At 43.6% G+C, this 27,013-nt stretch overlaps 2 protein-coding genes across 4 annotated transcripts in view; one reads left to right on the top strand and one right to left on the bottom strand.

The window, feature by feature from the left end:
- The window catches only part of GALNS (galactosamine (N-acetyl)-6-sulfatase), a 48,901-nt gene extending 26,174 nt beyond the window's left edge, over positions 1–22,727 (bottom strand). Inside the window, exons 1-10 of one of the 3 annotated variants that reach the window (XM_056360473.1) lie at positions 22,556–22,727; positions 19,000–19,123; positions 17,707–17,781; positions 16,551–16,653; positions 13,042–13,185; positions 11,059–11,125; positions 10,815–10,942; positions 9,874–10,013; positions 8,566–8,669; positions 2,274–2,410 (exon numbers count right to left, since the gene is read on the bottom strand). In XM_056360473.1, coding sequence (XP_056216448.1) covers positions 2,274–2,410; positions 8,566–8,669; positions 9,874–10,013; positions 10,815–10,942; positions 11,059–11,125; positions 13,042–13,185; positions 16,551–16,653; positions 17,707–17,781; positions 19,000–19,123; positions 22,556–22,651 — 1,118 coding nt within the window. In that variant the 5' untranslated portion in view covers positions 22,652–22,727. Of the gene's footprint in view, positions 1–2,273; positions 2,411–8,565; positions 8,670–9,873; positions 10,014–10,814; positions 10,943–11,058; positions 11,126–13,041; positions 13,186–16,550; positions 16,654–17,706; positions 17,782–18,999; positions 19,124–22,555 lie in introns of those variants that run through there. The other 2 variants (XM_056360474.1, XM_056360475.1) reach the window with 2 other exon arrangements.
- An 11-nt stretch (positions 22,728–22,738) lies between these two features.
- TRAPPC2L (trafficking protein particle complex subunit 2L) lies at positions 22,739–26,417 on the top strand. Its single transcript, XM_056360478.1, has 5 exons — positions 22,739–22,802; positions 23,846–24,018; positions 25,158–25,245; positions 25,358–25,437; positions 26,237–26,417. The coding sequence occupies exons 1-5, from the start codon at positions 22,770–22,772 to the stop codon at positions 26,280–26,282; spliced, it is 420 nt and encodes a 139-aa protein (XP_056216453.1). The 5' UTR covers positions 22,739–22,769; the 3' UTR covers positions 26,283–26,417.
- The last annotated feature ends 596 nt before the right edge of the window (positions 26,418–27,013 follow it).

The raw sequence follows: 27,013 nt of genomic DNA, 5'->3' as shown, positions 1-27,013 counted from the left end.
TGTGTGTGCGCGCGCACACAAGAGAAAGGGGGATCTGCAGACTCTGTGATGCTTAGTCTCCACTTTATGGCAGCACCAAGCTATGTACCGTTAGTGTCACATGGACAGGAGAGTCTGTCAGGGAGGACACCAGGTGCTGGTCTGTTCTGGATGACACCTGAGGAAAACTCTGTATGGAAAAACCTGGCAGCCAGACATGCTTTATTATCTCCTGACTATTTTTTTTTTGCAAAACCTCCCTTGGCACTATCTAAACATACCACTGAAAACTGCAATTTTTTCCCCCGAAGGTTTTCCTAATTAAAAATACAGTTGAGAAATGCACCTTGCTTGAAGCATTTGGTCTGCACCCACATGCACACAATACCCCTTCCTAGGGCATCATTCCTGGCAGTATCCCCCAATAACATGCTACTGTTGTTTGAGGGAAGAGTACAAAATTTTACTGAAACGGACTATCTGCAGGAGAGAAGTTTGATTTGTTGGTGGAGCTCATCACACAGGGACATCAGACTTAGTCAGCTCTTCTTTCCAGTTGTTTCAGGCTGCTGACAGGACAAGACGGTGAATCTGTTTATCACTGTCAGTAGGGTACATACATCTTTGTCTTTCCTTCAGAGATCCACTCAGCAAAAAATACTCACTCTAGTGATGCCACCTTGAAAAAACAATCCCTAAATGCAAGATAAGATTAAAATATCCATGTCTGAATGACAGGAGTGGCCTTAGATCTCTTCAATTTTAAAATTGCAGCCTCCCCTGCAGGTTCCTTACACAAAGGATGAGCTTTTCTCCTTTGTCACCAGGAACTGTCCGTGAACAAAGGGGAAATGCCACTGCCAGCAGAGCCCACTCCTGCATCCTTAAGGCACCTGAAATGCCGGTGAAATAAAGGCAGCTTGAGAGATCTGCCCAAGTACAGAACCTGATTTAAACCAGTACCATTAAACAAAAGCCCAAAGAAATATGCCACAAAGTATGCCAGTCTCCTCTTTCCTTGCTGTAAACACTCACTATTTGACAAGCTATTATGTGCCCCTTTGACTGAAGAAGTGGGGGTTAGGCTTTTGCTTTAAAAAAAAAAATCCATCTTTGAAAGAGGATTACAGTACATACTCTAAATTCTGCTATTACTGATTTCTTTTAGCCCCATTCACTTTTTTCCTTTTTAAGATTAAAAGAACACAACAACTTCATCTCCTGGAAAGTTTCTGGGGGGCTGTGGAAACTGTGACCTGGTCGGGTTTGGGGGAAAAAAAAAAAAAAAAAAAAAAAAGCCATGATGTGCCATGAGTGACTGCTATTGTTACACAAACAGCACCAGTTCCAAGGGGTTGGTGACTGCACTGAAGTTATCTTTTAAAACAACAAAGCAGCTTTACAAACTTTCAGAAGTATAGATGGGATAAACTGTTTGAGGAACCTGCAATGCCTCTCATCAGCCACTGGCTGAGCTCTCAGGTAATACGGTAGGCATGCTTTTTGCTTAACAGGCACAAATGCAATTTTACAGAATAAAAGCTCACATCCAACACAGAAAAGAACTCAAGTATGTTTTCCATACATACATTTCTTTGCTATCTCACAGACAAAGAATATGTCTATGTTCAGGTTTCCCAGGCTGCCAAATTTCTCATCAAAATCACAACTACAAGACCTCTCTTGACCTCCAGCCCTTCCAATGAGAGCACCAAGGATATCTGCTGTCAGATCTTGGTGCCTGTACCCAACAGCTGACAGCACTCCATGCCCATAAAGATCCCAGGTCTTTAACCCAAATCTATTCTTGCAAAAGCATCCACAGAAACAGGACCTTGGGAGGAGATGAGCTTCCAGATCAGCTGCAGCAGTGCAGCTTTTACCTTCAACCTCTTGCGAGCAGGGGCTATAAGGACCCAGCATACTCTTGGATGTTTTTCCAGTAATAAATAATGTATTCTCCCCTACCCAGGCTACGTTTCTCAGGCTTTTATCTCCCCTATTGCCATATGTTGTTCCAGGGATCCCTGCTAACCCCCTGACATTTTCATCTGTCCCCAGACTCCACTGTATGGCAACATGCCACATGTCAGGAAATCCCACCTCTGCTTGCTCCACTGGAGAATGAGCACAAAGTGTAAATCTCTGGTGCTACCCCACCTCACTGAGCAGGAGCAAAGAGGCATCAATTCAGTTTATAAAATATTTCTGTAAATCTGATTTAAAAAATAAACCAAAATTTGGCATCACTTCAGTTAGTATGCAAGGGTCGGAGCTCTGGGCTCATAACTAACCTGTCAATTAGCTTGCCCTGCAAGATGGCAGGTAAAAGGTCAATGCCATCAATCTGTCTGTCACCAGGAGGCTGCAATCCCGCCAGGGAGAGGCTGGTGGTGAACAAATCCATCACGTTGCCCAGCTGATGACTGACCTGAAAAATCAACAGAAACGCATTTGCAAAAAGACCTTCAGTAAAAGCCAAAATGAAACAGGCTGGTTCCGCCAAGCAGAAGCATTGGCTCCTGAACCTCCCTCTCAGCTAAACGTCTTTTGAGAATATCTCCCTTTACAGTGCTGTGGTCACCAGCAAACCTCCTATTAAAATAATAAAAGAAAGCAGATGATCCATATTTCTCCACTTCCAGTGAACATTTGCATTTTGATTCATTTTTTTCATTTTCCTCTCTTCTCACTTCTCTGTATGTACCCGCTTTACAGGAGCATGTTTTTGCAGAGTTCAACTTAATTTTGCAAATTGCAAGTAATTTGTGGATTGAAAAAACAGCACTTAAACCCAGGGCGGGGGCGCTAAAAAGGGTCCTTGATTTCTAGCCTCTCCAGGTCATCTCTGGAATCCAGATTGCCCTGAGAGATTTCCCAGAAAGCACAGGGATAGATGGATAATAACAAAAAGAGCCCAATGACTTAATCTGCAAACCATTTCCAGAAATACAAGAACTGTAAAGTTGTGGTACTTTTAGTATATATTTTAATAAGGGAGAAAAACATCTGGTTTTGGCGCCAATGGAGATGTGCAAGCTTTTTTTTCCCTCCCCCCCTGTTTTTTTTTCCCTTTCCTTAATTGGAAGCCATACTTAATCTCTCTGGTCTTAATTATTTATATTTTAAAAAACTAAAAAGTCTGTTCTGACTGATTCTTTCTGCATCTTTGCTCCCACTCTGCTTGCAGTATGCTGCAGTTACCTGTTGCAGGAAGTTTAATTAGCCAGTGACACATTAAATTAAAGCAGATACATTCAAATCAAGAGCAAGACTGTTTCGCACCAGGACACACAAGCACAAGATGCAACATAAAAGAGCCTTTTCAGCCGTACCACTTGTTCGGAAACAAGAAGCCATCTGATACAAGCCCCCATCTGTAAGTACAGAAGCACTTTCTGACTGAAATCCAAGTCCTAGCAGCAGCCTTGTGAATGGCAGTGTGAACATTACAATGCTGGGACTACCAAAGACTTTTTAGCTCTGAATCCTCTTCCTACTCACAAACAGACTCCCAGCCTGAAAGCTGACACCCATTACTTAAATACGAAAACAAATGATAACATGATAAATGAATTTTTGTGAGATGCTGACTCTAGAAAAAAAAACTAAAGGGAAAAATGCTATTTTCGCTGGGACACTAAGCCTTTTATTAAGAGACTGGGCTGAAAAAGGTGAATACAAAGGAAGAATTAAGTTAAAAAAAGAAAGAAACTGGAGAAAGCAACATGCAGGGGACTAATTACAAGTTTAACGTTACAATATCACATTATTTGATTATAGTAATTTCAAAATTTAATGGCTTTCATTCATCAAAAGATGTTGGCAGGAACACATAAAGTTAAAGCTGCACACAAGAATACCTCCACAACTCTTAAGAAGAAAACAAAGTGCAAAACTCTAAGCACAAGAGGAAGCCTGACCATGGAAATCCTTGCCCAGGAAAGCAGTTGGATCAGTTGACCTAGATCAATAGGTCTTGCAGAAGGTCTCGGGCGTTTGAGGTTAAGCCTTATTCACAGGCATTGCTGCAGCAGGCAGCTTGAAAGAGGTCATGCTCAGCCTGTCCTTGTAGGCAGTGACAAACAGAGGTGAGCCCACAAATCCCTCACAAAAAGCAGATGTATATGTCAAGTTCCCTCCCTACATGGAGAAAAGAATGGGGATCTTCCGATACACAGCTGTGGAGAGGGAAACAGAACTGAGCTCTCTGATGGTGTAACCCTGCTCCTTGGTCTCCCCGGGGCCATTCGGCAAAGGTGCACCGCTGGGGAGAACCAAAGCTGGCCACGTCGTCTGTGGGATTAGCTGCGGGACACTGCTGCGTGCTCCTTGGACCGGCCCCTTGCATAGGCTCTTCTCTGGTCTTGTTTGTGCACTCAGAAAGGACGGACACATTAAAAAACAGTGTACAAAACCCCAAACCACCAGCTCACTCCTTACAGAGCTGGACAGCTTCATGAGCCACTGGTGTTGGGAACGCTGCACTCCCTCAGTCAAAGGGGATTACAAGCACTCAGCATCTCAGCGAAGATGCTCAGCCCCTTGTAGGCTCATCGGCTGGCTAATTTACCCCGAGCATGCCTTTGGAGAGCTGCAGGGTCAGCAGAACACCATATGCAGAGCTTGGAGTCTAATAAAGAGGAGATCTGGCACACGTCTGCTCCCTGACAACTGCTACGTCAGGAGCAGGCAGGCAAACTGGTTTCTGACACTTTTTGTAATTAGACCTCTCACAATTTATAAGCCAAATCCAAAAGTCACTTTACTTGTTGTCACTGCATTCCCTCGCCTCAATCTTTTGATAACAGGCAGCAAGAGGCAATCGGTGACCTGAGACTTGTGCCTCTAATATCACCTAATTTATACATCGTGTTGTGACAATCCTGTGGGGCCACTATGGTCTTCTTGTACTGGCCCTTATTAACCATAACCAGATGTAGATGACTCTCTTTAATCATCCAATTACGTTTCTGGTCTCAGACAACATTTTTCCGTGAAGCAGAGAAAACTTCTTAAGGAAATTAAATGCCCATGCCACAGCCACTTGGATTTATCTGTGCTCTGCAGCACCACATTGAAGAAGGGGGGAGGGGGGAAAGGTTAATATTTATATAAAACTTTGAAGTATTTTCAGAGAAAAATAAAAAAATTACCATTTTCTCCTGTCAACAGTGCTCTTTCATTCTAGTTGCCTTTCCCATTTATTTATTTATTTTAAGAAAAGAAAAAGAAAAATCCAGAGAGGGCAACAGCCCAGAGAAAATAAATAATATATAAAAAAGAGCGAGATCAGATATTGCTCGTATCAGTGAGAAACAGCCGGTATTACGCACGTAAGAACGGATTTTTCCCCCCTCCTTCCCCCCCTTCTTTTTAATAAACTCTCAGTATACACATAACGTCTTTAAGAAAATGAAATCCTTTTGCTGTGGGCCACGTTGCTAGAAGAAATAGTCACCACTGCTGTTATCAGTGCTTTCAAGCTTTAACTCTGAATCAAAGGCGACAATTAATAAAGTCGCCCCCGCCAGGAATGGAAAGGAGGAAAGCTAAATATTTGAAACTGGGTGAACAAATGTCAGGGTGTTTTTAAATAAAATCCTTTTACAGTTATCACAGCAAGCAGACCTGATATCCCTGTCTAATTCAATTTCAATTTGCGCCCCATGGGAGATAGTGAAGAAAAGGTTGCAATGCTGTCTTTGGGTTGATATGTTCTTTTCTCCTTCAGGAAGCAGGCACGAGAGAGGAAGGGGAGGAGGGTGAGGGAAGAGAGAAGGAGGATTCAAATACCAACAGAATATGATTCTTTTTTTTTTTTTTTCCAGCTGGATCCTTCCAGAAGGCAGATGTGATGTGGGGAATGTTGAAATGCTGATTTGTTGTGAATTCACCTGGAAAACGTAGCTGAGGAGGAAACTGCAGAAAGCCTGTTTGTGTGTGAATAAATATTCCTGAGGGGGGACCAGAATTAACTGAATGTTGATGCCAAGAGCAACACACACTCCCGAGGCATTCCTCTCCCCAAAAAACTGCAAATCAGCCAACTGCACCAATTATCCTAACCTCTATCGATATCCTGCCAAGTGTTCACAATCCTGTCACCTAACTTCTTTTGTTTAAATAAAACGGTACTCCTTTATTTCAGCAAACAAATGTATTCTTTAATAAAAACAACCCCCCCCCAACCCTATATATCAATAAGGTCATTAATAAACTGCCAGATCCCATCAGTGGAATAAGCCTTTCACTCAATAACTGGATTTCACTAGCCAGAGACACAAACTCTCTTTTTCTGGCTGCAGTTGTGCTGAAATGGTCACTGACTGTCTGTCCGCTCCTCAAAATGTCTGTGGCTGGAAAGGAACAACCAGGGCTCCTGGAGCAACCCCAGTGTAGGAAGGAATTGACCCTTCAGCTTTGTGCTTGGCACTCCTGAGAAGCTTTTCACTTCCACCCTGGTTCAAGGCTCCCAAGCCTTTGTTTCCTTCAACACTTTCGAAAAGAAAGAGCAATGAGGAGTTTGAAGCAGTTTCCCCATGTTTTACAGCTACTTGGACTACACAGGAGTTAGGCTGACTGATTTAAAAACATAGTCAAGAAGACGTTGAAGCTACAGACCCTGTAAGATACAGAAAAGAAGCCAAAACTGTACTAGCAAACATGTGTGTCTGTCACTTCATGTCAGTGAAAGAGACAATTATCAATCAATAACTACAGGTGCCCTACAGGCCAACATAGCGTGAGCTGTATTACGCAGAAGCAATGCCAAACCTCTCACCTGTAGTCAGTGCTGCTGTGGGTACCAGTGCTGCAGCCTCGATGGCAAGAATACAAGCAGAAAAGACATATAAGTAGCTATCACATATTTATTTATCAGTAGCATCATATGGGAGTCTAACTCAGCAAAGCAGCACATCCTGGGGACAGAGTTCAGAACAGGCTCCTCAAGGTACCCGAGCGGAGTCCAAGAGGACATCTGGGATGTAACACCTGCAGATGCAGACATTTGGCAGGCAGCATCACGAATTGGAGCCCAGGACAGGAAGGATTTAAAGTTAAGCATGTGCTTAAGTGCCAAGGATGATATCAGCAGTGGTGGTGGAGGGGATTTTCAGGCGCATACGTGCCCCAATAAACCTTAAGCACGCTCGCCAGCTCACCAAGCATGTGTGGGTTCATGATAGTATAGTGTAGGTCAGTCCACCCACCGACACAAACACGTTAACTCTGCACAGAAATGGCTGTTAACAGGAATTCAAACAGCAGCTTCAGCTGTGGCCTTAAGCAGAAGCCATGCACCACACCAGGCTACTGAGAGTGTTCTGTGCCATGTAAAGCTTCACCGCTGCACTACATGCAAAAGACTACCTGTGAGAAGGGTACCAGCCAGTCACAGTTAGAAAATAAGCAGGCACAGTGATTTCTCTACTCATGTTCTTAATTACACTGAGTTACTACAATGGAAAGAATTTTTAAATCTCCTATTTACTTGTCCCCACTTATAATGCATGTTTACTTTTAGCACATTATTTTGTTTGGACATGGAAAACAAAACAGTCAGCTTCAGTTTCATGTTCTTGTATGCTAGCCCAAGGCTGTTGTACTTGGCTTGTAAAGGCTTTATGGAAATGTTTAAATTTAAACAAAAAGACTGTTTTCATTTCAATTTAAAAAAATAATAAAACATCCCTAGTAGGTTTTGTGAACGCTTTAAAAAAAAAAAATGATGAAACCAAACTACCCTCCTGCCCTCAGCTGCAGATCTAAGGTACCTGATGGCTTCCTCCTAAATGTAAATGATAAATTATCATTATCTTGACTCAATCAAACCATCAAAAGGAATGCAACTTAGAAAAATGTTTTATTTATGAATAGTTTGCAGTCTTAAGCACTGTGCCCAGTTAATGAAGTATCACTTTCTTCAGGGATGAGAGATGCTCACAAAGGGGAAGGAATCTGTATTATTTACCGTGAACCCTGCCTGCAGAAGAATTGATTGCATCCTTCTTTAATGAGAACTGGGACAAGAGAGGCTGGTAGTGCCACTGGAGGATTATTTTGAAGTGATCATATCTGTACAGGCAGGAAAGAGCAACAGTCTGGTATCTAAACCTCCCCCCAAGTGGAACTTTTATCAAACACCAAAGTGAGAGCCCTGAGGGTCAAATCACTTGATACTTCAGGGCACGGAGAGTGTGTGTGGGCAAAACACTCCTTTAAACTGGGACACACATTAGCAATGTGTCTTTATACTTCAGTTTGTTCAAATATATAACCCACTAAAAATACCATGGTCGAAAAGAGTGAAGGGTTTAAATAGAGCAGGAAGACAAAAAGACCAGACTGCCTGGCGCTCACAGAAGTGTTGATCCTAGACACTCTAGATGCAAATTCACAATAATGAACAAGAATGGCATTGTTCTCTTGGGGCAGCATTCAGCTCCTTATTCAAACAAGCATCTGGACTGACACGCTGGGCACGTTAAAAGTCTGAACTGAAGCTCACTGAACCCAGCAAGAACAACTCCATTCACTTCAGTCCACTTAGACTGATCAGAATTGTTACAAGCAGACACTCACCCCTCCTGCAGGTATATGTCCAGGCCACCAAGCAATAGCTGGCTCTCTCATGCCACCTTCAAAGGTGGTTTGTTTGCCACACAGAAAAGGACCATTGCTTCCTCCTAGAGAGACAAAAAAAGCCATAAAAACCCACAATATGCAACACTGTATTTCAAAGGGACACTGTCAACTAGGAAATGTTTAGGCTAGTTTTAAGTTTTTTCATTTCTGCATGAATGTTTCTTCAAATAAGATGTCCAGGGTTGTTTTGGGTTGGGCTTTGTTTGTTTGGGGGTTTTTTTTGTTTGTTCCGTTGGATTTTTTTAAAATATCTGTTTGTGATGAAATTGTAGGAGTGTCTTTTCAGCACAGAAAGTGACAGTTAAACACAACTTGCTATCAACAAAACAAAGAAAAAAAAACCCAAACAACATACAAACAAACAGAAAGTACTTTGCTAGCATTTTCCTTCCCTCTAAAGATGTTAACTGCTGTTTGTAACTAAAGGAAATCTGACGCTTTCAGGCAGAAATAGTATCTTTTTTTCATAATCCGTTTAAAGTACCAGAGCAGTATTAGATGCAGATACAAGAGTGAGAAAAATAATTGTGCATTCCCTGGATGTTCACTCTCAGAGATAGGAAGTGCTTTGCAGAAATGCCTGGGTTTTTAACCCAACCTTGTAGCTAAGCTTGCTGAGGAAAAACAGGGAGGTCTTGTGACCGATTCCAGGTTACACAAAGTCAAACACAGTGGTTCAGCTGAAATCAGAACTCAGGATACTCCCTGCTCTGTGGTCCAATAACCACGAGACAACCTACCTCCAAATAGAAGAGAGTGGGTTATAAAATCAATTTGCAATGACTCTGAGAGAAACAATCATTTAAACAAAAGAAAACTTGCAAAGTAACAAAAATATTTTTTCTTCTTGACATTTTTGATGAGAGCTAAAGAAGGGGGGACTCTTGAACTCTGTAATTATTCAGAAAGCTCAAATATGCATTTGGCAGATGGATATTGTGCCTGGTCCTAAATAAATAAAAAAATATTCATCCCCTGACAGCGGAGCACCATGTAGAAATGCACACAGGTGAACAACCACACCGGGTTAGGCCAAAAGTCCACTTAAACAAGGATAACTCCTCCAAAAGTGACCGGAAGTAATGAACATAAGCTAACTCTAAACATAAACGCTCTGCATTTTGAGGTTTCTCCTAACTGCATAAAGGAAGACCACAGGTACATGTCTCTTCCCCACCCCCCCAAGACAGAGATTCAAGCCCTGATTTCACAGCCCCAGCCCAGGTTTATTTATCTGAGACTCACCTTGTTTAGGAGCTGAAATGAGAGCAGCCCCATTATCAGAGGTGAAAAACACAAAAGTGTTTTCACTGATACCCAGTTTCTGAAGATGTTTTAGGATTTTTCCAATGCTATCATCAATTTCTCGCACAGCATCCCCATATCTGAGGCAAAAGTAGATGCAAAACATTAAAGGCAGCAAAAGAGGAAAAGTGTCACACAGCATAATGCACTACAATCAGCCACAATGTTCAGCAGGCATAATTTATACCTGTGCTGCAGAAATACTGCTCTTATGCATCAGGTCCTGCAACAGAGTTTTCCACTGTCACTGCAAAACCCGCGTCTCTTACCTGAAGAGAGCAACCTCTCTTGGGTATTAAGAGTCAGAATTCATTCAGACGCAAGCCACTCTTGGACAGAGACCAGCAACTGATACAAATCTAGCTGTAAAGTTCTCAAACATAGGCAAAGCCACTTTGCCATCGACTTGAAACTTAGAACATAGCTTTGCTTATGGATGCTGGTTTGAAACTGCACTCTCAGAAGCAAGGCTCACAATAACTACAGAGCTCTTTGCCACCTGTAAATTACAGTTTTCATGCATGCTTTTCTACTTGCTGTTCTGATTTATAGGCTTTTAAAACAGGCACTAATCATACAAAAGCCTTCCAAAAAATCATCTGTGCCACATACAGCACTTCATTACTCACACAACTGGCAAAGGAGCTTAGACTCCCCCTCCCACCCCATTTTAGTCACATGATCTTTATTTCAGATTATAGTAAAATCATCAAAGAACAATCCAAGCAAAGTCCTCACTAATGTATTTCAGCACACGTATACACTTTTGAGAAATTATCTATATGCGCAGATCTAGAAAACAATGCTTAGGGTTTCTGTTTCTGCAGCATGAGGTATTAATTAAAAAAAAATCCAACAATACCCACAAAACCAAGACTTACAGTCCTCTCTGACTAGTGCCCAGGAACTGTTTGGAGGCATAAACAGGAGCATGGGTAGCATCGATTGCCCAGTATAAAAAAAATGGCTGCTGGCTGGCCTGCTGCTTGCTAATAAAATCGAGAGCTTCCTGTAAACAGCAATAAAAATGAATTTAACAGAATCATCCTCTGCCATATAAATCTCTCCAAAAAAAAAGAAGCATGAAGTCACTGTGGCTTAGAAACCAGTATTAAAATACAGTACCTGCAGGTAGATCTGGGTCAAGTTGGCTTCACCTGTCTTCAGATCAATTTTGAAATCTTCATAATATCTTAAGATAAAATGAATCAGAGAGGAGAAAAAAAAACCCCAATCCTAAGGAATATACAACATAAAAAGGCTTCCCCCCTCCCCTTTACTCACTGTATAAGTAGGTGACAAAGAGGTCACAGTTGCTACCCAGCAAACTCTCTTCAGATATTAAAAAGTATGACACCATATTATTTCTTACAAGAGAAAGCAGTGAAACAGCTAGATCTAAATTAATGACAACTGCGAGTTTTGGACAAACCTGAGCCACTGACCTTTCACTGTTAAGCTAGCAGAACAGGGGTAGTATGCTTAAAGATCTCATGTTGCTACTCCTTCAAATAGCTGTTCAAAATGCAAATTTTCAGAAGTACAAAACAACTTCCAGCAACACAGAGCAATCCTGGAATCAGAACTTGGACTGCTTTGAAAACATTATGTTAGAAGTATCTTTAGACACCAATTAAGCAAAGAAGGGCTGGGGGCAGTCTTCAGGAGAGTAACAGCAAGTGAAATAAGATGATATCCGACTCAAAAGTGAATGGACAGGAATGGCACAGACGACAGACTTGGAGCACAGAATGGTGTTATGCAAACAGACAAAAGGTTATTACAAACAGGAAGAGAAGGAATAAAGAAGTCTTTCAGTACAGAATGGAACCAGCTTCCAAGAGAAGTAGAGGAGTGAAATCATCACAGGAAGCCTTTAGGGCTCAATGGGATAAGCAAACATCTCTCTTTGGCAGATGGCACTCCAGAGCAGTCACATCCCTAGACAGTCCACATGCAACTTGCAGGTTTGCCTTGGTACTCAGAATCAAACATCTAGCTTCATATTTAACAAGCTTCAACTTTAAATTTAGATGGTAAGGTAGAGATGGGGAAGACAGGATTCCTACAAAAAGCGGTTAGGAGTTTAGAATAAAGTTTAGTGGTCAACTACCATGTCTAGTCTGTGAGGGGCATCCATACCACAGAAGTAGGTCTGGATTATCTCAGCTTTAACTGGCAAAGTCAGAGTGCCACAACCACAACTGAGAAGCAGCAAGCACTGCCCAGGCAACAGTGCTTGAGTGCCGGCATTGCCTTTTCAAAACCTCTTCTTTCCCCAGGAAGGACTGTCCTTGCTTCCTCTCCTAGATGTGAAACTCATACCTCTCTTGACAGTTAACCTATACCTTCCCATTTCTGTCTACCTTGTGTGTTTTCCAACAAGGCTTTCCCTTAATTCTGTCTTGGCTCCACTGGAAACCACCACCCAGGCCTTTTAAGGCTGGATATTGGGCATCCCCAGGCTAGAGGGAAAATGCTGTTCAAAAGTATGAGGGCAAAGCAAGAAATGAGATGCTGGCACAGGATGTTGTAGAGTCCAGAAACACGAATGGGTTTAGAAAAGAGACAAGACTAGTTCATAGAAGTTGAGTCAGTGGCTATTTAAAGATCTGGACACAACCTTCAGTTTAGGAAGGTGGACCGCCATACAAGAGAAAGACCATTCCACGTATGCTTTCTTATACCCTTTCTATAGGCGTTCAATACTAGTGGTCATCGCAGACTACAATGGATTAAATGGGCCTTGGGCCTGACCCAGGAGGGCTGTTCATGTGTTTCATGACCTTTTACAAGCATCTTTTCTGCACTGGCATACTGCTGAACTGCAGGATATTCAGGGCACTCTCTAATAAGGATCTTGGATCATATATGAGGCAGGATATTCCCAATGCTTGACACACTGTAAAAGTCCTATGCACAGAGTGAAGCACCTGTAGATGACTGCCCATCCAACTAGGTCTGTAACTCTGATTCTGAAGCAGCTGCTGGTTTTGCCAACCCCTTTTCACTGAAATGGGTTTTCTACGCTAGCGCTTATCTTCCAGCACTGTAGTGTCAGCAGGGAAAGCAAAGAAAATAACATTACCAGGCAAGTAGCTGAATTACCTGCCAATCATTTCCCAGTCCCTATACACAGGGATATTGGGGAGTGCTCTGTTATCAAAAGGTCCAAAATGGCAGTTTGGGGATCCAAACCATTCATCAAACCCATGCTTCAGGGGATGGAACTGGGGCCGGTGACCCAAATGCCTAGGAACAGAAGAAACAGATGAGTTAAAATTCTACTACAAGGAAGAAAATAATCTCATCAGAATGGCATGCAAGAAAACAGTCTCTGCCTAAGAAGAAAAATCTTGAAGCACTTCAATCAAATAAATGACTGCAGAGCGCTCTCTTGATCTTTCTCATACTTGCTGCAAGCACATCCATGCAGACTTACTCCAGTGCTTGCATATATCCCATTTTAATCCAATGTCCAATCTTTGCTTTCCGTTATTTCCCTCCATTGGTGTCTTCTCTCATGCTCTCTCGATGATCTGCACTGATGGACCACACTGCCCAAAGCCATTGCAAAGATGTACATAACGTTTTACTTAGAGGATTCTGATCTACGACAAGTCACTTTCATACCACTAAGCTGTAAAAACACAAAGCAAGGCTCATGAAATGTACCATTATATCTGCATCCCTTTTATGGAGTACTCATGCTGCCAAAATGGTACAAAGAGATCTGAATGTAAATGAGAATTAGTTCTTTACGTGCACATGTGAACATAAAACATGTTTAGCTCCTCCTGATGGCAGTTCCATTCTACCATGCAGCTTGAAAATTCTCCATCCTTAATTTCAAGATAAAGCTCCTCTGTATTCCACAGCTCCTACACTGCAAATTCTACATTTCCTTCATTTATACCATGCTGAAGATACAGAATGCCCATCCTCTCCCAGTCTCTAAAAGAGACCTTTGTAGACTAATGCTTATTTAATCATTCCAGCTTCCACTCACAAGTCTGCATCTGCAACCTGTCCATTTTGTGCCATCACCCCCTGCACACTTCCTGGATGTAAGGGACATAAAATGCATTCCCTGAAGTAAAATGATCCCTAGAGTTATTCTGAGCTATTCCAAAATGAGTTATAACAGAAAACAGTCGTCATTCCAGCTATGAACATATCTCAGTGATGTAACTGAAACTGTAAGTCTGACCTGCAGGATTCTATCCCTTCCTCATTTATACATATGATAATACAAAGCTATTCCTGGATGTTTCTACAACAAGGGACATGAAAAAAATATTTTATTCTGAGTACGTCCTAAGAGATCTCACAGGAGGAGAGAATTGAAAAAAGTATCAAATAATTACAGAGATGCAGATTACTCTCTCCCTCCTACAACACAAATAAGAGAAAGATATTTAATGAAATGCAACAAATTCTAGAACAGCCATGGAAAATACTTGACTTGCAAACATATAATTAAACTGTGGAACTTACTGTCACAGGACACCCTGAAAAGTTTTTAGAAGGGATTTTGGAAGGATATAAAAATCTTCTGCTGGAAAACGTAAGTCCTTAAAAGCCCTAAAATTCTATGCATGGCTATGGTAAGACCCCAATTTAACTACTGGACTTTGCATTTCTTTACAGCTTTCTAGGAAGCAGGTGGCATGCACAAATGGTAGAGACTGCCTCGTCCTGTCCAGGATTAACAGTTCTTGGGTGCATGATAGTGCACTGCACATTCGTATTTAGTCTGCTTCTTGCTAACAGCTGCAGGTCCTTCCAGATTCGCTGTTTTTCAAATAACTGCCTGGAACCAATCTGTATTTGTGTTGTTTATTTCTTTTCCCTGGGTGTATGAATTTACATTTATTAGCACTGAACTGCATCTTATTGCATTCAGCCCACTGATCCGATTCTTCATGGCCACTCTGCTGTTTGGATTTGTGGTAATAAATAATTCACTGTCTTAGGTTAGTTTGCTTTCTTTCCAGCTTCAGCAGCACCAGTCAATCCAACCACAATTCAAACGTGCTCTCCTCTAACTTGTTAATGAAACTGTTAGATAAATTGTATCCCATTGCTTTCCTAAACAGTATCTCTCTGACAGTACTCCGGTCTGAAGTCTCTTCATTAACAATTACTCTGTTAACCAAGCAGTACTCCTCTGGTATCTTTGTAGTTTTGAAGTTGCTATTTATGCATTTATTTATTACAGCACTGTTCCAAACTGTGAATCAACTGTTCAGAGATCCCCAGACCCCATGGGATTCCATTACAGCCCACGAGCGCATTTGAAATTCGAATGTTACAACTGCACCAGTTTCAACTGTTAGACTGGTAATTCCACCGGGCTCATTTGATCTGAGTATCTTTCAGGCTTTTCCATTCCGATTCTTTGCAGACATCACAAAATATTGTTTTTTAGAAGTTCTTCTGTATCCTCTACATAGATTATACTGTACTTCCATGAAAATTCATAAAGCTGAAGGACAATATTCACAGAGTATTGGACCACAGAATCATAAAATTATCTAGGTGCGAAAAGACCTTTAAGATTTTCAAGTCCAACCATCAGCCCAGGACTGCCAAATCCACCACTAAACCATGTTCCTAAACACATGGCTTTCAAATCCCTCCAGGGATGGCAACTCCACCACTTGCCTGGGCAGCCTGTTCCAGCGCTTGACCACCCTTTTCATGAAGAATTTTTTTGTAATATCCAATCTAAGCCTGCACTGGCGCAACTTGAGGCTGTTTCCTCTTCTCCTGTTGCTTGCTACTTGGGAGAAGAGACTGCCCCCACCTCGCTAAAGCCTCCTTGCAGGCAGTTGTAGAGAGCGATAAGGTCCCCCCTGAGCCTCCTTTTCTCCAGGCTAAATGACCCCAGTTCCCTCAGCTGCTCCTCATAAGCCTTGTGCTCCAGACCCTTCACCAGCTTTGTCGTCCTTCTCTGGATGTACACCAGTACCTCAATGTCTTTTTTGTAGTGAGGGGCCCAAACCTGAACACAGTATTTGCGGTCATCAGCTCTCTAGGTCTTTTAAAACACCTGGTATCAATTGTCCCAGTCAAGCCTGTTCCTATCCACCCTGACTTTCTACACTTGAAAAACAATCTTTGATGTAGCCCTGGAGATGTCTGCATCTCTACTTCTGTATCACACGCTTCTAGCTCCCAAAAAAGCAGCTTTCACAATTTAGTCTATTAACAAAAAACCTCAACATATCAGGGGCCAAAGATAAAAAGCATGTAGGTGCTCAAGGCAAGTTCCAACAGAACATCTTGGATTTTTTGATTAAATTGTGTGATAGATGGATGAAAGCACAAAGAGTTGAAGGGTTTATAAATAAATAAATACACACACACACACACCGCCTAAAACCTCTTCAACTCTTTGTATGAAGATATATGTATGTACTTGCAATAGTGACACTCAATTCAGAAATTGATCACAGCAGGGGGGAAAATCCACCACAGATTTCAAAAGTTGGACATCTGAGCTTCAGAACAGGTTTTTTTTCCCCTGCAGTTCAGGTTGTTCTGCTGCTCCTTCACAATATGTAAACATGCACACTGAAATCTCAAAGCAAGACATCTTAAAATAAGTTTACCATTTGCCAATAATCTTATTGATGTAGCCAGCTTTCTTCAGCAACTCTGGAAGCAGTAATTCAGAATCTGAGATTCCTCCTACTATATCCTGTGGTGTGTATGCTGCATAAAACAAACAAAAATCTTTCTGACTCTTACAAATATTAGAGCAAGCAGCTCGTGGTTACCTATCATTAGAAGCACTGTTACTGGATCAGAAATAGCAATTAATTTGAAATCCCAGCAATATCACTACTTGGAAGTTCTCCCAGGCCACAAGATTAAGAGAAAAAATTAATAATGAGATCAAAGGGAGAACTCCATCTCCTTGCACACCACAGTCAATAATAAAGGGGGCTGCCACCATGGAATGAAGATAACACCCTTGAAAGCAGGGGTTCATAAAGACAGCAAGTCTTTAGGTGCGCACTGGAGTTGCCTTTGCTCTTGCAGATTTGCTTTATATTTTCTGAACTGAAGGCGTATTTGTCCTAAATCAAATGATTGATAAACTTGCTCAGACTGCAAGAGCTGAAAGAAATTACATCTCACGTCCACAGTTCTCTGGCCCTTGAGAATCTAAGGTGTGACTTTGGTCAGGCCCGAGACAGCCAAGCACGTTTGCTATTACGCAGTGTGAATGCAGCATGTAGCTACTGGTTCTTGCCCAAGCATATGGCATCTGTCACACTGGAACCAACCACAGGAACAAAAATCAACCCAGGGATGTTATGAACTGGTAATCTTGCCCAGTAGAAGCACTACGGGCACAACAGTGCTACAAAACTGCCAAGGCTGAAATGGTTAGAAAACTGGCTGCTGAATAAAACTGCAAGCAGCTTGTTCTTTACTCTGGGTGTCAACATACACCCCATGTGACTTTCTTTCACCAGACAGCAATTAGACTGCCCAGAGGAAACATTTCTCAGCCAGTAGAAGCAAATGGATCAACCAGCCTTGTTTATGTCTCTTAATGCGAGGAGGTTTTCTGCTTGATGAGGAGGAAGCAATACATTTCACGCTTATTAGCAGCAGTTAACATGGCAATCTTTTTGTGCCACTCTGGAAGATCCATGGGGGAAGACCACCGAGCCAAGCCTTTGTCCAAAGCAAAACTTCCTACAAAGCGCAGAGGGAAATTGAGAGAGGAAGGAAAATCAGGAATGAAGCCCATACCGTTTCTGGCATGTGCATTCGTGGTGTAAAAACCATTCCTGACTGGGAGACGGCCCGTCAACAGTGCTGCTCTTGCTGCAAATAACAAAAAAACATTTTATTTTACATGCTTTCTCTGCTTAATATTAACATTATTGCATTAAGGCTGAGGACAGCATGCTGACTGAAGCATGTCAGTGTCCTTTTGCCACAGCCAGCTACTATGATCACTCACATTAGAAGACGCAGCAACTCTCCTCTTCAGTGAGCCAAGGAGATAGTCAGGTTCTGATGCAATACCATTTGAGTGAGGACAAACCCCACTGAAATTTGGCCCCTCTGTTAAATTACCCATGGCTAAACAGTAATTACTTTCAATAGTCAAAGCAGCTGCCCCTTATCTCAGTAATTATAAAAGGAACTCCTGATGTACATATATATTTAAGAGGAAATCCTAACACAAACTGATTAGATGCTTAAGGCTAAGTTTTCAAGCTTGCCTGAACAAAAGTCATGTAATAGTGAAGAAAGAACTGTCCAGCTTTGACAATAAAAGTCAGGTCCTTACTGCAGGGAACATTTAAACAGATGTTTAACTTTAAGCACATGCAGTACCACCACTTGACTTAGCAGGATTTCATATCTTAAATGCCTTTTCTGAGCAAGGAAGTCATCAGTACACTGCCAAATTATATCCTAAATGAAATCCCAAATATAAAGCCCCTGTTCCTCATTTTTGTTTCAGTTCTTGGCTGCCAATCAGGTTTGAGAAAAAAAAAAAAGAAAAAAAAAATCCATCCCACAGAAAAAAACAATAAGGATAAAAATATCTGTGTCTCCCAGACCCAAACGTTTCTTTTATCTCTTGTCCCTTTCTCCAGGAATCTTGCAAGCCACCAGGGTCAAAAGCAGGACATGACCTGCTGCCACTCCTTGCATTAAAGTCTTACCAAAGCCAACAAACTATGTTCAGCAACAATTTAGATACTGCTTTGTTTGTTTATCCCAAACCAAGAAAGATCAAAAAATGCAACAACTAAGGCTAGAATACTAAACCATAATGTAGTAAAAAAATCCTTTAGATGGACTGATTTGATCACTGAAACAGTGCTTTGTATGAACTGAAGATTGTAGGTTTTCCAATCAAAACATAAATAAAAAGGGAGCAAAATCCAAGATCAAAGCACCAAATCCAAACTGCCCTGGGGGTAATCACTGGTTTGGTTACTAGTTCACGTCCGATGCTGGCAAACGTCCCAATCTTCTCAGAAGGTGGCATGCTTATATGCTAGTTTAAAACTCCAGTTTACTTACATGGAGAACAGAGGGGGTTGGCAGTATAAAAATCCAGGAAAAGCATCCCTTCTGAAGCCATCTGGTCTAAGTTAGGAGTTTCCTTAGAAGGCTCTCCAAAAGCTCCCAAATCACCCCAACCCATCTGTAAAAAGAACACACCAAAAGATGTAAAAGTACTTTTACTCTTACACAACAACAATGCTTCTGGGCCCACATAACACTTTTATTGTATCCCTTCATTTCTAAATCTTTATAGTGCTCATCTCCCTACATAGGGATTACTTCACGTGATAAAAATTATATTCCCCAGCCCTGTGAAGCAGGGAACTATTATGCTTTTCACTGGCAAATGGGAAACCAAGGCACACATGAGATTAAATGACTTGCTAACAGGCATTAAAACACTTGTAGCACAACAGGGTAAGAACCCTAATGCCTTCAATCTTACTCAAGTGCCTGAAGACTGGCAAATGCAAACATACCAGGGAGGAAAAGGAAGTTACACATGGTATGTTCAATGTTGTACACCTGCAAAATCTGACCCTTCAGTCCCTGGCTACATGTCTTTGTGTTGGACTCCAGGACTCCATGTCAGCCTGCTCAATCTATTCATCTGTGTACAAGTAACTAGAAATGCAAGGAAAAGGTCTAAACTCAAAAGCAGTGCTGCAGGAAAAAGAGAGAAAGCATTTCTCTTAAAAGCAAGCTCTGGGGAGAAACCTGCCAGAGGCATTATATGTCACTCTGCTTATTTGTAAGACAGTGGTTTCACCCTGTATCTCCCTCCTAATTCAGAGGGGTCACATGCCAGGAAAACCATAAAATTACCATCATGTTGACTGCGTTCATTGCTGAAAACTATTACTGGTAATAATACAAATAAAAGTGACTTAAAACAGAAGGTTCTAGAAGGGAACAACTTAATGAGCAATTAGGCACCATGGTTGCTAGAGATTATATTATGCTTTAAAAAAGGCAATAGCTTTCTTTAATACAGATGCGTATCAGGTGAGCAACTGATATGGAGGGCATAATGTATCAAGATCTTTATAAAACCATCTGTCTGGTCCCATTTGAAAGTCTAACATTTACACTGCAGTGGTGCAGTTTGGAAACAAAAATTGTTGGAGACCTGCAGAGCCGGCTGCTGAGGTTTGAGCAAGGAGCAGTTAAACGGTACCACCTAACACTAGGACGTGGAATTAAAACGGATTCAGTGGGATCACCCCCATCTTTACCATCAAGGAGAAAAAAAAAACCATTATCACATTGCTCTAATTCACACACAGTGACAGAGTCACAGAAGTTAGTGAAAGACCAAAGTCAAAAGACCATGGAGAAGTGTTTTTAATGAACAGCATATTAAATAAATAAATAGTTCACAGAAGGTCCAGTCAGGATATGTACCTCATCATGTCTCATGCCATACCAACACTTCTAGAGTGGGATAATCACTGTCCCAAGGAGCTTTCATCTTGAAAATTACAAGTGCCAGCTTAGGGGGAAATATTCCTGAATGGAAAATTGAGATGGACTGCCAGAGGCTCAACTGGCCAGAAAAATGAGGCTTACAAGGCAATTATCTTGTACAGGAGTGTAGAAACACCATGAAAACAACTGTCACACTGAAATGGCAGAACAGAACCAAACAGGTGATAAGAGCTTGCCCGCCCTTTGAGTCACACACCCACCCTCACTAGCTTTTCAAGTAGTTTAAAACAGCACACAATGCATTTCAACTATAAACACACCTGAAGTGACATGAAAATATTATTAGAGAAGCAAAACAGGAAGATGGCAGCAACTTGAATGTGTTGAAAATTAACGTATTTCCTTACCTACGTGGCTAAGACCACTACAAAAATGAAAACATGCAAAAATGAAAAGACTTTTCATTGGAAACAAATCTGTGATTACTTCCACTCTTGAGATTTGTTGCCTTCCCCCTGCCCCAGTTCAGAGAATAAAAATTAGCAGAATGAGTTTTCTTCTTGTTTAGTTTTCCAGGAGGCAAGTTTGGGTTTCTAAAAGATGTCCTGAAATGTACTGGACTTTCTTTGTCTACACTTGTAGATACACCTTATTCAGTGCTATGACAACCACATCCATCACTGGTATTCGGTTGCCAGTTATTTTTGTAGGCTACAAAACCAAGTCTTAGCTTCAGAAGGAGTCAATCAAGGTTTGAAAAATCACTAAGACACAGTTTTTCAACATTTACCAGCCAGTGGAATCATTTGTCAAGGACTGCAGAATTAATTGCTCAGCCATTATGAACAGACTGATAGATAAGATGATTAGGTTGATGATAAGGTATGTAGGTGTGTAAGCATCAATTCCAAAAGGCTTGCATATGGCCTTGACTTTATAGATCTGAGAGGTCTCATTTGTTTTCATCAGGACATTGACACAAGAAATAGCAAGAGGTTTGCATGCAGTGTCTCTAGGGCAGGGATACGCTGGGCCTGGGCCTTCCTTTCATTTCTTCACCACTTTTTACACAAAATATGGCAAGGACTCAAGAAAGCAACAAAGCATGATGGCTTTCAGAGTAAGTACCTACAGACTTACTCAACTATTCCTGCTTATTTCAACCAGACTTTTCCAGATCATCACATCAGCCCCTGAGTTATGCCTGAATCACTGTGCTGAAGACCTCTGACCATGAATCACAGTAGAGACCTTCTCCACGTGGTACCCCACAGGCCCCAGCCTGCTGACAAAGGGAACAGATGTGGCACACAGCTGAACACGAAGGCCGTGCCACCTGGAAGGGATGGTGTGTGAGCCTGGAAACTATGACTTAAGGGAGACTGTGCACATCAGGGAGAGCTCTGCTCCACAGAGTCAGTGAAACAGAGCTCTAGGGAGCACAAAGCAGCAAATAAATGCTCAAGACACGCTCTCAAAACACAAATCTTGCCAGGCCCAAAAGTGGCCCTTGATGTGTACTTAGGAGGATGTCCAGAAGAGTAATTTACAGGATAAGGCTCACGGGCAGCCAACTTGGTGAAACCCCTATTTCAAGGTCTCTGCCTTAGCAACAGTCCAGCTTTGGACCCAGCCCACAGGCCACGATGCTCCTGCAAGCTCAGGGACCACCGCCACAGTGTCTCTGACCAGCCCTGCATGCACCGCGTAGAAATTTCCCAGACCTCAGGACATTTTTGAACAGCTGCCCTGCCTGAAAGGTGCTGGTGCTCAACCTATCCCTGCCAAGGACCCTGGGCCTAGGAGAGGGTGGGCTGCCACCAGAACCCCTCTGCCAGCCCTGGGACCCCACCTCACCACCCCACTCTTGCCTTGGTGACCAGCCCCACCAGCCCACACACCATAACAAGCACTCTGTGGAGCCAAGCCCCCAGTTTACCTCAGCCACAGTGACCCCTTCCCAGGTACCCAAGCCCCCTCTGGGGACAGGCACACAGCCCCCTTCTGGGTCACAAGCAGGCCGCCCTCCCCAGAGACGAACCTCCACTCCCTCCATCCTAACACCTCCCACAAGCGACTTCCTCCCGGTGGCCCGGGCCCCTGCCCCCCGCTGACAGGCCGCTGCCCCCCGGGCCCCACTCACGTCGTCCATGAGGAGGAGCAGGAGGTTGGGCGGCGCGGCCGCGGCGGGGCCCAGGGCCCAGCTCAGGCAGAGGGGCAGCACCAGCGCCCTCGCCATGGCAACGGCCGCCCCGCGCGCCCCCCGCGCGTTACGGCAGCGCGGCTCGCGCCCGCGTCACGTGACCCGCCCGCGGGGCGGGGCGGGGCGGGGCAGGGCCGGCGGAGGCGGGGACAAGATGGCGGTGTGCATCGCCGTGATCGCCAAGGAGGTGGAGCGGGGTTGGGCCTGCAGGCCGTGGGGGGCGGGGGGGTGCTATAGGGCCTGGGCGAGGCCGGGTGGAGGTGAACAGGGGTGAGGGGGGTGGGGCTGCCTCAGGCTGGGGGGCTGAGGGGACAGGGGCGGCTGTGGGGCCTGGGCAGGGCTGAGGGGCCGGGTGGAGCTGTGGGCCCTGAACACGGGTGAGGGGAGCGAGGCTGAGTCCCAGAGTTTGGGCTCTGGGGGGCTACAGGTGAAGCTGTGGGGCCTGAGCAGGGCTGAGGGGAGAGGGGCTGGCTCTCAGGGTGTGGGGGTGGAGGTCCTGAGTGGGGCAGGGGAGTCAGGTGGGACCTGAACATGGGTGAGGGGAGTGGGGCTGAGTGTCAGGCTGTGGGGTCTGAGGGGGGCAGGGGGGTCAGGTGGGACCTGAGCAGACCTGAGGGGAGAGGGGCTGGATCTCAGAGTATGGGGCTGCAGGTCCTGAGTGGAGCAGCAGGGCCAGGCGGGGTTGTGGGGCCTGAAGAGGGGTGAGGATGGCAGCAGCATTGCTGTGAGGCTGTGGGGCAGGGGCAAGAGAAACAGAGCATAGCCTTGGCAGATACAGACGGGAGCAGGGCAGACACTGGAGATTGAAGCGGGCTGGGCAGGAGCAGGCTGGGGTCAGGGCAGGGGGAGCTGGTGCAGGGAGCACAAGGACAGTGCGAAGGTGCCCTGGGGTGTCCTGCTGCCAGGAGCGGAGAGGGGTTTTCCTCAGAAAGAGCTGGGGACAGGCTCTGCTGGCACAAGGAGGCAGGTCAAGCAGTGGAGAGATCTGAGCCTTGTGCGGTGCCTGTGCAAATGATTCTTTTACCACTGCTGCATGGAGACAGATCCACTTCACAAGTACCGCAAGGTGTAAAGGGGAGTTGTGCTGTGACAGCTGTGAAAGTAAAATGGTTAAATAGTTTACTTCCAACAGAGCAGTGCTTTGGGTGAAAGCAGTGTTGTGGCATCAGCCATTGCTTTTACACAGCAGAGTGGCTGGTCCTAGTTAGTGTAACTTGTTCTCCTTCTCAGAACTATCCCCTCTACATCCGGAGTGTTCCAACTGAAAATGAGCTGAAGTTCCACTACACTGTGCACACTTCCCTTGATGTTGTGGATGAAAAGATCTCTGCGATGGGCAAGGCTCTTGTAGATCAGAGGGAACTGTACCTAGGGCTTCTTTACCCCACTGAAGACTACAAGGTGTATCTTTCTAATGCTTTTTGCCATGCCATTATGTATCTTTAAGCTCTTTCTTGCAAGGGGCTCTGCCTGGGAAAACTCTCTTCCTATTTGGTGGCATGTTAAAGACATCAGCAGAAAATGTACAGACTTGTTCACTGACCAGTTTGTCAGGTAGCGGTTCAAGGTGGGTGCCTTGGTCAGTTCAGCATCTGTTTTGTTGCCCAACCAGGTGGTGGAAAAAATTATTTTTAGCCTACATGAGGGAGTGCAATGTGTGAACAGTGCCTCGTGCAGCTAGACTTCACCTTTCATAAACTGGGTGGTTTATTCCCTGATTAGTTAAAACAGTTGGCTGCGACTAGGACAAAGCTTAGACTCCAATAAAACTCCAGCAAAAGCAGCAGGAGTATGAAGGTATCTCTGGTCAAGTACCTAAATCCCAGGTCTGATTTCCCTAAGATCTGTACTCCACGGCCACAGCTTCCCCAGCGTTTTTAAGTCACAAAGTTGGTTTTTTGAGCTTTCTTTGGCTTTTTCTCTGAATCCCACAGATGGAAGTCATCAGCAGACCTGATTTCTGGGTTTCCATAAACTGGTTGTTAATTCATGAAGTTGGAGGTGGGTCACATTGGCCGATATTGGAAGATCTTTCCAGGTCTCTGATTGTGGTCTTCCAAACAAGAATAAATAAGGTGGCTGTGTCGTTAAAATGTTTCCTAAGAGAAAAACCTTTCCAAAATAGTTAGTGGGAAGCTGCTTCTGAAATTGCAAGGCATGCCTTACTGGCCCTGGAGTACTCAAAGATGGCAGAAGTCAGGTAGAAAGGGGATACAGTTCCTGCATTCTAGTGTCCTGCATCAGCTGGTGCACACAGAGCCTTGATGAATTAATCCAGACTAGAGTTTAAAATGGATCAGTTAAAACTACTTCAGCCACTGTTTGGGTAGCTTGAAGGTACTGGTCAGATGACACTGTAAGATCACCATCAGGTCATCCAGAACCTTACCAAACATGCCTGATCTAGTCCTAGCTATGTGCTGGACACAGCAGGAACATCATGTTTCCTTTCAGCTTATTTCTTTGAGTGTATTCCAGCCTTGGTTTAGTTGCTTTGCCAGGCTCTGGTGTGTCAGAAGCACATGCCTTAACAGATGCACAGATACGGCTACGTGACAAATTCGAAGGTGAAGTTTGTTATGGTGGTGGATTCTTCAAACACAGCACTTCGAGACAATGAGATCCGCAGCGTAAGTGCAGGAAATCAGCACAACTTGCCACATCAGTGTTTTTACTACTTCCGCTTATTCATAAAGTGCTGAGAAGAAAAAAAAAAATAATTAAACTATAATCCCTTTTCAGATGTTCCGAAAGCTGCATAATTCATATACAGACATAATGTGCAACCCTTTTTATAACCCTGGGGACCGTATCCATTCCAGGTAAGTGGGATGACCATGCTGATCTTTTGTCATCTTTGTGGAACTTTTAGTGTATCTATGATCTAATAGGACCAAGAGCATAACCCCTGTGGTTGCCCAGTTCAGATGTGTGCTCTAACTGCCTGAATGGAGAACAGCTGTGTTGTCTTTGGGCCCTTACTGAGTAACAGAAAACTGATAGTCTCATGAGAAGTTTCATTGAATTCTCACTCCCACCTCAGAACTGGTGTTAGAAAATTAATTTCCTGAGGAGAAAAAATTGCCTGTTCCATAGGTAAATATGAAAATAAACGTAGGTAAGTAGAGCAGCTTAAAGACTGAACAACTGCACTTATCCTTGGGTGAGGACAGGTGGGCATTCAGCATGTGTAATTCCTCACATGTGAGGGCTAGTGCCCACCATTTCTCACCTGTAATCTCACAGGGAATTTTAATTCTGTTGGGAGCTTCCATTGCCTAGGCAAGAACAAATTCTTTTATACTTTGCTGAGGCAGGCCATGGGAGACAGTCCGCAATGAACTTCTCAGCGTGAGTCCTTCCCATGGGCTGCAGTTTTTCACAAGCTGCTCCAGTGTGGGTCCCCTACAGCCAGGATAAGACCTGCCCTTACTTAATCAAAAGTAATTATTTACTCAATGGAGCATGCTGTAGTTAAAGAGTAAAACCATATATTCCGCTTAGGGAGAGCCAGCTTGTTAACCAGTAAGAGGCACTGTTAGCCATTGGCTTTTTTACAAGAGGTCTGCTGTGCAGAACTAGCTGCTTCCTTTAATATTCTGTGTTCATTTCTTTCTCTAGGGCTTTTGATAGCATGGTGAACTCCATGATGATGCAGGTGTGCTGAAGCTCTCCCCTTCTCATCCAAGCACTGAGAACATTCCCCACATGTAGGCGTGTGCCTACAAAGTGATGTATATATTGTCTTCATTCTGTGTAATATTTTTATTCTGTGTAGAATAAACTTGATGTCTGCAAGGTTTCCTGAGTATAGCACAGAAGTTGCTGTTCAGCTTTATGCCTTCAGGTAACATGTGAGAGGCAGCTCTCCCTTCAGGAAGGATACTGTGTCAGATAGGAGGTTTGTTCCCTACAGAAATGTGTGCAGCTGTGCCTCTGTGCAACTCAGATGTTTCTGTAGAAGTTGGGCTTTGTGTAAAAACAGCAGTTCTTGCTGTGCTTGTGATTAGAGCAAGCACAGCTGCACAAGAGACAGCTAGGAGATTATTATTAGGGTCAACCTAGATTTTAGTCAGCTGAGATGCAGAGTGGCACTGTTCCTCAGAAGTAATGGTGCTTCAGAGCAGTTCCTCTGAAGCAGGAACAGCACATCAGCCACAGCAGTCCTTTTGCTGTTTGCCAACCCCCTTTGCTGCTGCTCAGGACTGCTCATTCTGACAGGAACATCACAAGCAATGCTTAATTCAAACATAAGTGGGCTCCTCAGCCTGGTTTTCCTTAGCTGGGAGCACTCAGACCTGTATGCCCTTACTGCGTTAGTTCTTGGAAAGAGAAAACTCCGCAATTAAGGCTCCAGGTTTCTCTGCAGCCCCAGCCACTGTTTACGTACTCGAGAAG

This window comes from Falco biarmicus, chromosome 15 (assembly GCF_023638135.1).
Source record: "Falco biarmicus isolate bFalBia1 chromosome 15, bFalBia1.pri, whole genome shotgun sequence".
Lineage (NCBI taxonomy): Eukaryota > Metazoa > Chordata > Aves > Falconiformes > Falconidae > Falco > Falco biarmicus.
Note: the sequence above shows the minus strand (reverse complement) of the source record. Positions and strands in the feature narration are given on the sequence as shown.